Source organism: Equus asinus, chromosome 10 (genome assembly GCF_041296235.1).
Source record: "Equus asinus isolate D_3611 breed Donkey chromosome 10, EquAss-T2T_v2, whole genome shotgun sequence".
In the NCBI taxonomy this organism is placed as follows: Eukaryota; Metazoa; Chordata; class Mammalia; order Perissodactyla; family Equidae; genus Equus; species Equus asinus.
The window spans coordinates 57,838,628-57,854,123 of NC_091799.1; the positions used below are offsets into that span (position 1 = coordinate 57,838,628).

A 15,496-nucleotide genomic window follows, 5' to 3' on the forward strand; every position below is an offset into this window, starting at 1 on the left:
GCGGCCACTTAAAATCACATTATGCTGAACCTGGGGACCTGGACACATGTTGGCCCAAAGCAGACTTGCTCATTACATATCCAAAGAAATTCTAACAAGGCGCAAAATTGTCCTCAGCAGTATTTCCTCTGGAGGTAAGGTTAATAAAGATGAATTTTTCCTAAATAGTATATAATGGTTACTCTTCAATGTTATTGGATTGCTTATTAACATAGGCAGGAATTAGATTCTATGTATTATAGATTCTTTTTTTTTTTTTTTTTGAGGAAGATTAGCCCTGAGCTAACTGCTGCCAATCCTCCTCTTTTTGCTGAGGAAGACTGGCCCTGAGCTAACATCCATGCCCATCTTCCTCCACTTTATATGTGGGACGCCTACCACAGCATGGCGTGCCAAGGGGTGCCACGTCCGCACCCGGGATCTGAACCGTTGAACCCCAGGCTGCCGAAGCGGAATGTTTGCACTTAACTGCTGCGCCACTGGGCCGGCCCCTATATTACAGATTCTTAAGTAAGTAACTGGCAAATCTGATAGATTTATATGCATGTGATGAAAATCAATTGCAATTCTTAAGTTTTAGGCTTCTTTTTGCCAAGTCAGCATGATAGCACAATTCAGTGAAAATGTTTTTTAATTCAATGCATGACTTGGAAGAGTGATTTTGAAAGGCAGATGTCATCAAAATATAACACCCTACCCCATGTAAAGAGAAGAAAGTACACAAGTTTTAAAATCATAGTGTGAGAATCAGGCCTCCACCCTGTACTCCCCACCCCCACCCCCCGGTTCATGAGGGAAATAAGGAAGAACCAATCCTGAAAAAACACCAGGAAGAGAGATTACTCACAAGACTAATACCAGCATCTAATCAGCCTCCCTGCCAGGAGATGCCCCTCTAAGTCTGATGTAAACACCTCTTTAATGCAGTTGTCACCCATGTTTCTCATCCTGTCCTCAGTGGGGTACAAAAGGAATAGGATGAGAAATGCAAGCTGAATGAAAAATGGGCTTGGATCTTGGGGCAGGGGAACTGTCTGTGTAGTTCAAAGATGTGGCTCTGTCACCATCAGGCCCCTCTAGCCCAAGGTGCAGGTCAGAGCTCCAAGCCCAGCCAGGGGAAACTAGAGTTCTTAAAACAATGGAAGGGAGAGATAAGGGTAAAGTATGAAAATCCCCCCCAAAAAGGGAGAATGGGTTCTTCTTTACAAAGCATTTGATTGGAATCTTTCTCTAGGATCCTATCCAGGCATTCTCTGTCTTCACAGCACGATACTCAAGTCTGATGGTGATCACAACAGGAATGGCATCAGCAGTGGGATTTGAGGGCTGACTTCAACAAGCATTGCACTGGATGCTAGAGGCATCTTGTTCCCTTCAACTAACTCATTAAAAGTAACCCCACGACGAAGTAGGCATTATCAACTCCATTTTTAGAGGGGGAAACTGAGGATAAGCAATGAAGTATTCTGGACCAAGATCAGCCAGTGGGTAAGGTTTAGAGGGGCTGAGCTGAGGTCTGTCTAAAAACACCCAGGTCCATCCTCAGTGCCATAATGCCACACGCCATATAAGGGGAAGGCATGTTTTAGTTCAGATCCTATCCTGCCATCTCTCTTGCACCAGTTTGGAAATGAATTCACAACTGCCGATCCCAGGGAACATGGCTGAGCAGCCAATTCCTGAGGCTGTTCCCATGGCACCTCTGCATAGTCCAGCTCCAGTCCTCCATGCCTCCTGGCTGTCACCTAGCCCAACCAACAGCCCGAAACACAGCTGGTGACATTTTCTTGTAGTGCTCTTATCTTGGAGTAGCTTAAAAGGCTTAAATATTTACCTACCCAACTCCCTCACTGTGCCAACGACACTGAGGTCCAAAGAGGCAAGCCCTACTTGGTGGCCCACCATACACTATAATGCAATGACTACCACTTCAGTGGCTGCTCGTGGGGCCATATCACATGACAGCTCTGATAATCTGAGGCAGCTCAACTTTACCTAGAAAAGCAGTTCTCTAGAGCCAAGGGCTCCATCAGCACTTCTGGATCACAGCCAGAGTGTCCGGTTTTTCACTCCCCGGCCTGCCACCCTTTGGGACCCAAGTCAGGGAGAACATTTGCTTCATTCCTGTGGATGATGACAAATGGGTCCTCCCCAAGGAGTCACAGCCCATTGCTGACCCAGCTCACATTTCTCAAACTCTGGCCTTTAAGCCCCATTGAGAAGAGGTTGCTTATCACTGGGTCCTGTTCCTCATGCACTTTTAAAGGGATGGGGAAGAAAAGAATTAAAGGGACACACCGGGGAAGAATTATCTCTGGGCTAAACTGTTGGTACAATACGGATGAGGGCATTATGAACCAAATACAAATTATCAGACCCAGGAACTCATGAACTTGACGGCTTCCATTGTAAGAATTCTTCAAGAAGGGAAGGGAAACTGATTACTTCTTGGGGTCCTATAATGCACTATGTCGATGTACTAGACACTTCCACGAACATGTTTGCATTTAGTCCTCACAATAATCTCATGAGGTGCATAACATGTCCATTTTCATAGATTAGGGAACTGAGACTCTGGGCAATGAAGAAACTATTCCAGACCTCCCAGCGGGTACACGGGTGGGAGTCAGTCACATCTGAGCAGCTCAAAAGTCCAATGAGCCATGCTGCCACTCAATACTCTACAAGTTCAAAAGTCTAGTCCAAGGACGCCAAGTTCCCCAGTTGCAAGTTATGCTTTAGCACTAATGTTCTCCCTTGAGTTTTTCTCTCCTTTCAGGGAAGTTTCTTAAACATCCATCATGTTCTTCACACTCCTTTTCTCAGCCTCTCTAGTCTCTCGGGCAAATGTGCATTCGCACATTTTCACGGTGCATTATTTTGCCCGCTAAATATGCATTAAATCCAAAATGCTGTCATTGGAAGCAGCATGGCAGGCCTGCGGGATTCTCCGTCTTATTCTCCGGGCCCTACTGAGATCTGTCATGTTGGACCTGCCTGCTTGGCAAGTACTTCCTGACAATGCTAAGAGCTTGGGCAGGGTCTTTTAAATATCTCTTTTGAGCTTCTGCTAGGAGATTTGTTTCTCAAATTGTCAAACCCTGAAAAGACCGAAAGCAGAGGTCAAGGAGAAAATGTGCAGACAGCTAACCTGTAGCATATAATATATAAACCTGAATGCGCTAACCATCATCATAGCCTCATCTCATTAAAGCTAGCCCCATTCAAGAATCCAAGTAGTCTTAGAGGGAAACGGGCAGAGTATTAAGTGGGAAACTCCAAACTGACACATGAACACTGAAGGGAAGGGTGCTCTTTCAAGGGGGTGCCAATTCTAATATATGCTTAATCATACCTTAGGACAACACTTCTCCGGGAGAGTTGATTAGGGCATATAAATAAATAAATATTTGTACTGTTGCAGAACAACCTTAAAATGCTACTGCTTCTCACATTTGGCTCAAAGAGTAAAAATCACTCCTCAACACTCTGCCCCATACAGAGCCTTGACACTAATTCTTTGACAGCTTCTCACATCTCTTGAACCATAAAGCAAATCTGACCGCAGGTCACAGAGGGCGGGAAATAACAAGTTTGATAGTCACTGTAAGGCAAGAGGAAAACCAAACAGGATGGGAAGAAATATCGAGTACTCTATTCAAAGAGCTCAATCAGCTCAAAGTTTGCGGGGGGGGTGGGGGGGGTGGGGGGGTGGGAGGGGCGGTGCGGGGTACCGCTACCATTTCTGTATCTTATATGTCCAAAATGGAAAGCATGAGATTATACTTGCAGAAAAATAACAACGACAAAACCAGCAGCACTGTCCCCACTGGTTCTAAGAGGCAGAGTGGATGATCTTGCACCCTCACAATAACCCTGTGATGTGGCACTACTATAAGCTCCATTTCACAGACAAGGAAATGAGGCACAGAAAGGGAAACCACCTGTCCATGGTCACACAGCTGAGATTTAAACTCAGGCAATCTGACTCTGGCGTTTGTGTTCTTAACGTCCATTTAAATTGCCTTTCCTAGTTAAAGGCCCACTCATCCACTGAAAGAGGAAAAAAAGGCAGATGGTATTCCAGCAACAGCCTCAACTCAAAAAGGTTTTCCCAATTGAGCCCTGATTTTAAACCTTCTTGGATTCTCTAATACACAGTCTGCAAGATTTTTCTGTAAAAGGCCAAATAGTGAATATTTTAGGCTTTCTGGGCCCTGGAGTCTGTCATGACTACTCAGATCTGGCACCGTAGCATGAAAGCAGCCATGGACAATATGTGAATGAATGGCATTACCGTGTCTCACTAAAACTTTGCTTACACAATAAAGATTTGGCCCATGGGTTTCACTGCATCATCATAAACTCTAGTAACACAGCACCCCACATTTAAGCAAGAACAGAACCCTCCAACTGGGGAAGCTGTGGGCAACACAGCTTACATTGTGTATATAACAACTCTTATATTGTGGAGAACAATATATATATTTGGAGCTGTTGCAAATGATTTTTGTCTTGGGAAAAATAGGGGAGAGAATGATTTCTTCAGTGTTTTCTGATATTTCTATCAAAATAGGGTAGAATGAAACAGTTCAGAGTAAACAACCATCAAGTCAAGAATTTTCACTGATGAAAATTATGGATACTTTGTACGTGTTGTGTGTGTTTCTATTTAATATTTAGTCTCATTTAGATGAAACCACATACGAGGGCAGGCTGGAACCCTATATTGAAATCTCTATGCCTGTCTACTCAGAATATAAGGAGAAAAAAGAAAAAGAAGGGCAGAAACAAAAAATTGGAAGCAGAACGGTCAGGACAAATAATCAGCAAGAAACAAATCTACTATCTCCTTAATCTTGAAAGTCAGTGGTTTTTAACGCCCCATCTCGGCACCAGGCCCTGGTGCTGATCCCAGCGATGGCACAGCAGGCTTCAACCCCAGGCGCTCATTTCTACTAATTAGTTCAAGTACTGATAAGCCACTTCAAAGCCCGAGACAGTGACGTACTGGGTCAAATGCTTCTGGGAATATATGTATTTTTTTAAAAACCCAAACAAAAAAAGCTTCGCATCTCTATGCTGTTTCAAATTATTTAAGATTATGTTCGTTTCAGGACAGACGAGTTACATTTGCCCTTGAGGTTTTCTTCCAGAAATAATTTACTTATTGAAACAAATTAAGAATAATTTCTGATTTGCAAAAAACAAGAACAACAATAAACCACCACCAACCCTCCTAGTGTACATACTGCTCTGAATCAGAAAAAAAGTCTAAAATAGGACTGTTCTAATGTGTTGTAGTCATGTTCTACAGCGACTAACAGATGTTTCCTATGCAAAGAACAGAACACAAACAGAAACCTCTGAGGCCCCACATAGATACAATTTCTTGCATACTAGTAAAATTAAAACATATGTGCTCTAACCTGTTCCCAGTCTCTCCAGGGGATTCTGCCTGAGAAGCAAGGTAATCAGATCCTGGGCATCAGGTGGGGGCGCCTCATCCTTCTCAGGCCAGTTGATCTCATCTAGAAGGAAGAAAAGTAGTTTACAACTTTATTGCTCAAATGCTGGTCCAGGTCCCAACAGCGTGAACTCACCTGGGAGCTGTTAGAAATGCAGCATTTCAGGCCCCACCCCAGACCCACTGAAACAGAATCAGCATTTAAGGAGCTCTTCAGTTGATTCCTAGGCCCAGGCAAGTTTGAGAGGCATTGTTTTACAAGGGATGAATAGCACAGGTTTTAACAAGGCAGGGAGAGAATACTTCAACAAGCAGTGTCCTTCATTTGCCTTTTTCATTCACTTTTCTTTCGCAGAATTGGCTCACGACAAATTGCTCCTTCTAGTTATTAAGAAGACTCAACATAGTGGAAACTCTGAACACGTGCACTTCAGGTGCTTGCCTATCCAGGCATCATCTGACAGTAACATTTCCTCTCCGACAATTCTCAACTGAGGATTCGGCCACAGCCGCAGAGCTCTTCAGCTCCGAGAAGCAAAAAATAATTTAAAAACAGTAGAAGTAACTGTTTCCAGAGACAAAGGAAAGGTCAAAAATGCTAAGACTGAAGGAGAAAAAAAATCCAAAGTAATCAGAGTAATGGAAGTATTTAAAATCTGTCATAAATATTAGACTATGTTCTACATTCTAAAGGAGTTTGCCTGAAGATAGGTGTGCGTGCTTGTGTGTATGGAAATGCAATAAAAACATGAGTTATATCTGTGTGTGCCTGCCTCTAGCTTCCTCTGCTGCAGTTTAAATCTGATTTGGAAAATCAAACATGAATATGCATCTGAGCCGTAAGGCATCGAGAACAAAGCCAGCATTTGCTGCTTGTGTTAATTAAACAGTTGATTCCTCTTGCCATTCAGGCCTTAGTGTATCAGAAAACAGCCTAGTTATAAATCCATAAACAGCTCAGATATTGTATAAAAGGGCTATACACTGCAGGCAACTCACAAATCTACTTTGTTAAAGTTTACAAATATGCCTGGCTCGCAAAGTCAATGATAGAAAATAATACTGTGATTCAAGGGCTCCTCATATCAAAACGAATTTTCTCCCTATTTCCACTGCTGGACCCTGTAAGCATAGTCCAGAACGCACCGGAGGTGGGTGATGGAGATGTCAGCGATAACTGACAAACTTTGAGGAAGACAGGCCTTTTTGATCTATGCTTCGGGGAAATTTACAAAAACAGCAGGTAGAGCCTATTTAATTATCATTTAGTTTTGCCACAGCTGCATAACAATAGTTAGGGTCAGCTTGTAGGTTAAGATCTAAAGGTTATTGAATTTTAAATGAAAGATGAACAGCTGTTACAGAAATAACATTACACCATAACAACTACCAATGAAATCATTAACAATCTGTGGATTAAATTTGCTTCCTTCCCATTCTCATTATTTATTATTTGGTAGACATTTGTTTTAGGGTTTATTACATTTTTGTTAATTTCTTCACTGTGCCATTAGCCATTTTTCCCATTTATGCAAATGGTACTCACATTAACCTTTTCTTCCCTGATGCAACTTTCCTATTATGGAAAGGAAGACTGGATAGCAGTGAAATCATTTACAAATCCCACACCAATTTCTTTTACAGAAAAAGCAAACCATAAAAGTTGGTTACATTGCTAGCGCATTTCCAAATTCCATGTTAACAAAACTCCGGTCAGATCAATTCTCAACACAAATTGCTCTCTTGAGATTGTGAAAGTCAGTTATGTGCTATGATGAGTGAGTTCTTTTAATTTGTTGGCTAAACTGTTTGATAAAGGTTAACATTTTAGCAGTAAAAACTGCCATACTCCACAGAATTACACTAAATAGCTGCTTCCCAACAGTGGCTTAAAGATAACTCCTGATGATATTTACCACTGATGACTTGTCCAAATAGCTCTTCTGGAGTGTCCCCAAAGAATGGCACGCATCCAACCAGAAATTCATAGAGGATAATCCCCATGGCCCACCAGTCCACCGGCTTCCCGTATCCCTGCCTCAGAATCACTTCTGGTGCAATGTATTCAGGTGTGCCGCAGACCTAAAGATGATTGGAATATCAGAATAATAGGAATATTAGGCATGAATTAAAATGAGCAATATGGCTAAACACCAATTATTCTGTCCAGAGTACACCTGCTCAACCACATGGAACCACACGGACAAAGGACTTAAGAACAACAATTATAAGTTGGTAACTCTAATACCAAAGGCAATAAATTTCTTAAACACCAAAGAAGGGAAATTTAAAATGCTGCTCTAATGCTAAACTATGTGTAATGTGTAATTTCAGATTGAAGATTTGACCCTTTTTGGTAGTTTTACTTATTTGACAATATTAAAGACATCTGTAATCCTTAAATTTAAAATAATAATGCATTTTTTTACCTGTCACTGTCAGAGATCGTTTTAGTATTTATATGACCAAAATATATTCACACTCTGGTAACTCCATAAAAGCATGACAGTTGAGATGTGTTTACCTTAAGTAACTTTACAATGAACAGATTGTGGGCACATGGTAATGAGGCATGCTTAAAGGGAAATGGGCCATGGCTCGGATTTTAGCAGCCGTGATTGTACGATGCATCAAGAGTTTCATGAGTACTCTACTGAGACTCCTGAATTTCTTACAAAAACAGTTTTCCATTTGTCTCTCTCAGACTCTCATCTTGTGTGCAATTAGATCGTTCGTCTTGCTAATAGACCATAATGTTGGGGGAGGAATGAGGAGGAGCAGACAGTTCAAAGAGGCCCAGGGAGAAAAATGGAAGGAATTTGCACTTTATTAAATGCAAGGCTTACATAGACATCTAAACCCCTCCTGGTACTAATGTGAAGACAGCCTGCACAAGTGGATTCCGAATTTCACTGGCAATAGTGTACTTTGTATTTCTCTACAGACCTGAATAGCATGTAAGCTTACCTGTTTGTCCAGGAACTCTCGAGCATCCTTCTCAATGTGACCCTCATAAAGATTGGTAGTCATGCTCATCAGTCCCACCTTGGATAATCCAAAATCTGTCAGCTTTATGTGCCCCATGGAGGTGACCAACAAGCTACAAAGCGAAGGACATATATTACAACGCTCACTTCGAAGCTGGTTCTTTTCTTTTTAGCTTTCTCCCTCCCCCGTCAATTTGTAAGACTATTTGGTATATAGTATCAACCTTATTACAAAGTCCAGCCTGGGAAGAGATGAAGCCACACAAAGATGTCAATTACTTGCATCTGGCGGCTGAGTGTAATTCACAAAGGATGGCCAGAGGCCAGGCCCACTTAATCTTTGTTGGAGCAGCTACATACAGTATCATTTACAACTTAAAACTCTTAGAAAAATTCAAGTGTGGAATTCTGACATCTTTCCTTTGCAGAATAAGGAATTAGAAGAGAAAGGGCTACCAATAATCCCTCCCTTGTCACACATCAGGAACTAAGATAAGCAACTCATCTGTGATTTAAATGAGACATGAGATAAAGAACTTGGACAGAAAAATGTAGTATTGTTTCAGATTTCAACTTCCAGCTCAAATTGAAACTTCTACTCATTAAGCAAAAAACCCTACATTTTTTATACATGCAAAGAATTCACATTTGGCAGCTTTATGAACTTATGTTTTTAAAAATTTTCGTTTTAAGGGGAAACAAAAATTTTAATTAAAAATTAAAGGAACAGAGGAGTTGGAAAAAAAAAGAAAAGCTACTGGAAGTAAATATGCCAAAATTCTATTAGCTGTCCTTGTTTGGTAATGTTGTGAATGAAATTTTTAAGTTTTTCTGCATTTTCCAAATTTTCTGGAATGAGCATGAGTTAATTTTATCATGAAATTTTCAGTACACTTAAAATCTTTACATATTAACATGTAATGCTCTTAGAGGTGTCTCAAATTAGTAGACAAAGCATGAAATGTTTAATAAACAGTGTGAAGATGAACAGCTAGTCATTTAGGGAAAAAAGCATCTATCTGTATGTCAGATCAGACACCACTAAAATGAATTTCAGATAGATTAAAAATTAAATTAAAAATCAAACTGTGAGTAAAAAGAACATAATATCAAGTATATCCTCTTGGAGTAAGGAAGGATTATCTTTGATACCAAATGCAGAAACTATTCAGAAAACCAGTAGCATTCTATGCAGCTATTCAAAAGTTTACATAATAAAAAGAAGTATCTATTTTTTTTAGGCTTTATTTTTAGGTTATTTTTATTTTATTTTAGGTTATTAACTAACCCTGGCTTTATAATCGTCTTTTTCTTGTTTCTTATAAGCTACTATTATCAGCATCATAGCCTTTAAAGGATTATATAAAAATTCCCATACATACTGTTAAAATAATTCATTTGAGAATATTACGGGAGAATTTTAAAAAGTGCAAAGCAGCATTAAAAGAAAACATTTTCATAGACCTAGGAAAACTTTTTGTATTGTGTGTAAAAAAGACCTGTATTTCATCAGTGTACATACTTGTCTGGTTTCAAGTCCCTGTGTACAATTCCATAATTATGGAGATATTCCAAGGCCAGGACTGTCTCAGCAAAGTACATCCTGGCCATATCGACAGGGAGAGGACCCATGTTCTTCATTAAGGTAGCACAGTCGCCCCCTATAAAACACAAGAAAAAGATGCAGCAGGTACAGCATCAGCTAGGATTGAAGGAGACCATCAGTTTAGATCGCAGAATTGAATTTCAAAGTGGAATGGCCTCTACCCTCAGACACAGTATATCATGTTCATAAGTGGAGACTGTGTGTTAAGTAATCATGTTTCTAATTAAGATGTGATGTTGAGAAAATATATATTTTTATTTAAGAAGCAGTACTCACAAGAGAGAAGATTTGGCTCTGAAGTAGAACTGAAATTTGAAGAACTGCTGGCATAATTTTAGAAACATGGTGACAATTTAAAATATACCAGAATAAAACATGGATTCCAGAATCAGGCTGCCTGAGCTCAAATCAAATCCTAGCTCTGACTCTCACAGGCGGGGAGATCTTAGGCAAACTAGTCTTGGTTCTTTCATCTGTAACATCGATGGTAACAGTGTCATCTCTTTCAGGATTATTGTGAGGATTAAATGAGGTAATCTACGTAAAGAATTTAGGATATTGCTAACACATATTAAACATGTGAAAAATCTTAGTTATTGATGTTAAATTAACTACAACAAAGGTTCATACGGCAAAGTATTGGTGTGGTGAAAAGAACAATGGGAGGAAATCAAGCAAGCTTTGTTTTTGTCTTCTAACTACCACTAAATAACTAGTAATTCTCTCCAGAATTTCAGTTCACTCATCTGCAAAATTAAAAGGGCAAACTAAACGATATTTAAACATTTCTTCACGTTTTATAGTTTTGGGATTGTGTTCAAACAGTTACAAGAGCTTAAATTAGCTGCTTTGAATATTGTTTTGGCCCTTGGTGATCTATTTATTTATTTATTTTTAATTTTTTTATTTTTTGAGGAAGATTAGCCATGAGCTAACATCTGCTGCCAATCCTCCTTTTTTTGCTGAGGAAGATAGGCCCGGAGCTAACATCTATGCCCATCTTCCTCTATTTTTCATATGTGGGATGCCTGCCAGAGCATGGCTTGACAAGCAGCGCATAGGCCTGCATCTAGGATTCGAACCAGTGAACCCCGGGCCTCTGAAGTGGCACGAACTTAACCACTGTGCCACCAGGCTAGCCCTGGTCTATTTATTTTTTTAACTTTGTTTATATCAACAAGTCATGGCCACTCAAATACTCAGAATGGATGAAAATAAGATTACTTGGAGCACTTAAAAGGTAGATCATAAACTTCCAAAAAGAAAAAGATTTTCCACAATGTATCTTCTTTCTCCTAAAGCTTTTTTTATTTCATACCATAGACCAAAAGGATGTATTTTTAATTCACCCTTTAAGAAGTTCAATTATAATGAATGTTTTTATGATATGTGATAAAAATAAGTAGGGAAAATCCCATCATCCATATTCTAACTCTAATGACCAATTGAGAGGAGGAAGGTGGGAGTAGAAGTTACTAACACAGGAAAACAACCTTTTACCAAATAGCACTAATTTTCCCTTTGCTATAGCAGAGCAGGCATTTTACAAGCAATTATCAGAAGATAATGACTGGGAATACAGACATCTCATCGCTTGGCCTCAGTTCCTCAGTGGATACAACCAAATACAGAGGCTTCAGTCACACAAACGAGTGAGGGTTTCTGGGAGCGGCGGTCATGTTCTGTGTGTCAGAGATGATTTACCTTCCACATATTCCATGACCATGCACAGGTGGCGCCTTGTTTCAAAGGAGCAATACATGCTGACGACAAAAGGGTTTTCTGCAAAAGTCAGGATATCCCGTTCCACAAAGGCCTGCTGGATCTGGTTTCGGAGGATGAGGTTCTGTTTATTAATCTTCTTCATGGCAAACCTCTGTCGGGATTCCTTATGCCGAACAAAGTAGACTGCCCTGAAAAGGAGCACAAGAGTTGGGGTTCACAGGAAGAGAGGATGCTTCCGGGTACAGTAAACCATGCGATCGTCAACTTTTTTAACTTCACAAGACAGCCGGAATTCAGCTCACACACGCTATGCTGGCAGCTACACACATCCCATTCCAGGCCAAAGTCTTCAGCTAGATTGATTTTCTTTTAAAAATTCTTTCAGTAAAGGTCACAGACCATACATAAGGCATCAAATTCATCTTCACTGCTGAAGGAAGGAAATGGACAGTCTCCAGAGTGAGCTATTTTCCAAGCTAGCTGATGTTTTCCATTTTTCCACAAATAAAAACAAAATCCAATATATAAGTCAGAACAGCAAAGAATAAACAAAGTACACACACATCATGAGCTAGATACGTTAGGTATTTTTTCTCAACTGACTAAAGCAATAATTTTCTATATGATACCCTTGGGATCTGCATAAAGGACCGTAGCCCCTTAGAGCAGTTGGCTTCCAACTGGAGAGTAACGTACTTCCCATGAAATTTCCAGATAAATGAGAAGCGTGTAATAGGTCATATGAGGCTGTCCTGCAACAAAGAGTGGCATGTTTCCTCCCTACAGACCTTGGCATGAGTTACACCTATGGCTCTTTCAACCGGAAATGCATTTCCCAACTTAAAAGTGGGCCAACAATACGCTGCATTTCTGCTCCATCTGACCCATGGCCAAGATGTCAGGCAACTTTCTTGGGAAATGAGCAGGATGCACTTAATCTTTGCCAAAAACCTCACCCAAATACTCTACAGAACCAGTTCTGGCTGGGTAAAGACAAGGGACTCCCTGAAGCTTTGAATGACGTGGAGGAAAGAAGTAATTAGGAGGAGGAGTCTTAAAACCCCATCTGGAAATGAGAAGCAACAAGGACAATGTCTTGGATGGGCTCCTTTTCTCCTAAGTTACTCCTAACTTGTCGTCATTGTGGGAGAACAGAACTGAACTCTCAGGCTAGGCAAAACTCAAATAAGTAATAACTTACAAAAAAAGCCATCAATCATTAGACGTATGTAATAGGTTACATGAGACTGTCCTACAACAAACACAATGATCAAATAAGTAATAATTTACCTAAAAAGCAATCAATCACAGGAAAGTTTATCCAATGGTCTGCCTCCTAAAACAAGGGGTATCTGATTTGAGATGCATTTTCCACTAGTTATTTTCATAGTTCCTGAAAAATGAATGCAAGGGGGACTAGAACACCCTACATTCCTGCTGGACCAATATATCAGGGTGATCCACTTCCATCAATCTTGAGGATATGCAATCTCAGTTTAATCAATACTCACATCTTCCCCTTAAGTGTTCAACCAGGAATTCACTTTTCTTTAAAAAAAAATGTGTGATTTTATGAGTGAAGAGAAAAGGTGGATACTTCATGTATGGATATCTCTCTTTGTCTTCTCATTGTATCCACCTTTTCCCTTCACTCATAAAATCACACATTTTTTTTTTGTCTCTGTTTAAACCTTATATTGTTTTTCGCTCTACTGTTTTTTCTCTCTCCTTAATTGTCTGGTCTTCTAGTTCTTCCTTTACTGTACAGTAAAAAGCCCTCTTAACCACACTCCACAGAACCAACTCGAGGAATAATCTGGTGCTCTTATTCCCACTGTACAACAAACTGACATGGGAGCTGGCCAGCTGGGTGCCCAAGGCTGTCTGCACGGGCTAGTCATCCTCCTTCAGGAAGCTCTGACTCTTGGGCTCCTCTCATCAGCTGGGTTTATTTCCACATCGTTTTCCTGGCTAGGCTTGATATCATGAGTAACTAAATTAAACAAATGTTTAAACTGATGATACATGAGTATGAAAAGGGAAAGCATCATTTATAAGAAAACTAAATGGAATGCTTTGGAAAGTATTGATAAATGTGAGTTACTAAATACAATCCCCATTGTTTTAGAATGGATGAGATTTCCAAGACTTGAGAAAATAATAAAAATCTAAATTCCTACATTCAGATTACTTCAAGTTCTTCTTCAACTTTAAAGAAGCTAAAATGGGAAAACAGAAACAATGTATTATAAGTATGGTTTATATTGGAGGTCTTAAAAAGGCCTTACATCAAAAGACTAGTAAATTTATGTATACTTAGGTTAAATTAAAATATTTAAAGTATATATCTTTTTTTATGATTTCCTACTTTAACCAACTTTTTAATTAACCAACTAATCATTCTTTATAAATCAAATTAAAGGCTTTTACAATAGTATTTTTCTTTTTCCAATTGCTGATTGGATAAAATCAAGGTCCAAAGAAAACTGAGCTTCTCATAATCAGGTGATGGCAGAAGGACAGACAGACATGAAGGGAGCACAGAAAATACAAGACAAACAATATGAACAAATATCAGGAAGAGGGATTTTTGAAATAGAGAATCTATTTTTTTAAAATGAAATTCAGAATTCAAATGTTAAAAGGAAAATAAGTGTCTTTATATAATCACTCGCCTGTTGTTGTTTTTTTTTTGGTGAGGAAGATTGGCCCTGAGCTAACATGCATTGCCAATCTTCCTCTTTTTTTCCTCCACAAAGCCCCAGTACATAGTTGTATATCCTAGTTGTACGTCATTCTAGCTCTTCTGTGCGGGATGCTGCCACAGCAAGACTTGATGAGCAGTGTGTAGGTCTGTGCCCAGGATCCGAACTGGTGAACTTTGGACTGCCAAAGTGGAGCATGCAAACTTAACCACTTGGCCACAGGGCCAGCCCCACTCCTGTTCTGGACAGTCAACAGAATACAGCTTACTTTCCACCTTTTTCAATATTGAATATTGAGTGAGTTTAGTGCTGAGGACCCTCAGACAGACGATATTATGAACTTTACTTTTACTATCAGAAGGTTGCTATTTTGATTTTCAATCAAGCGTCACCATTTCTTACGTAAATAACTGCTCAGCATTCTGTCTGAGAACAACAGGAAGTGGAGGAAGGAGAACAGATTTATACACAATTTTATGAAAGAACAAAAGAGAAAGATGCCTCAGGCCCAATTTGACCAGGACCCAGACCAGATTCCTTGGTGCACTGTGTAAAAAAAGGCTTCAACCTTTATTCTCAGATTTTTAGTTCATAAAAGTTGAGTGGACATTCTGCTTTCCCCTGCCATGATATACTTAGTAATAATCAGTTAATCTTTAGAAAAATTTACCTAAACCAATTGGAATTAATCCCACAGGTAGATTGAGATATCACTGCCTCGGGATACACTTATCTTGATCAAGATGTAAAAGTCAACTAGACTTCTTAATTAGAATTGGCTGTAGCTGGATTTTTGTTTGTTTGTTTCCTTTATGTTATTCATTTTTCACATTTTTGTACTGCTTTGGGAATATTATTCTTAATGCTGAAATTTGTTTATTTAGTAATAATTGTTGTCTCTCACATGCACCTCTCCTCCTTTCCTGTAAGTCAATGTTCCAAATCTACTTAAGTCACCAGAGAGAGAGAGAGATTGAAAAAGAGAGAGAGACAAACAGCAGCCAAC

The 15,496-nt window shown here is 39.6% G+C and overlaps 1 protein-coding gene across 14 annotated transcripts in view; it reads right to left on the reverse strand.

Moving 5' to 3' along the window:
- MAST4 (microtubule associated serine/threonine kinase family member 4) overlaps nucleotides 1-15,496 on the reverse strand; it is a 575,525-nt gene that overhangs the window by 28,199 nt on the left and 531,830 nt on the right. For all 14 annotated transcript variants that reach the window (XM_070519562.1, XM_070519559.1, XM_070519558.1 and 11 more), the window contains 5 exons: nucleotides 11,765-11,973; nucleotides 9,977-10,115; nucleotides 8,435-8,567; nucleotides 7,384-7,549; nucleotides 5,430-5,531 (listed from right to left, as the gene is read on the reverse strand). In XM_070519562.1, the coding sequence (XP_070375663.1) occupies nucleotides 5,430-5,531; nucleotides 7,384-7,549; nucleotides 8,435-8,567; nucleotides 9,977-10,115; nucleotides 11,765-11,973 (749 nt within the window). The remainder of the gene's footprint in view (nucleotides 1-5,429; nucleotides 5,532-7,383; nucleotides 7,550-8,434; nucleotides 8,568-9,976; nucleotides 10,116-11,764; nucleotides 11,974-15,496) is intronic.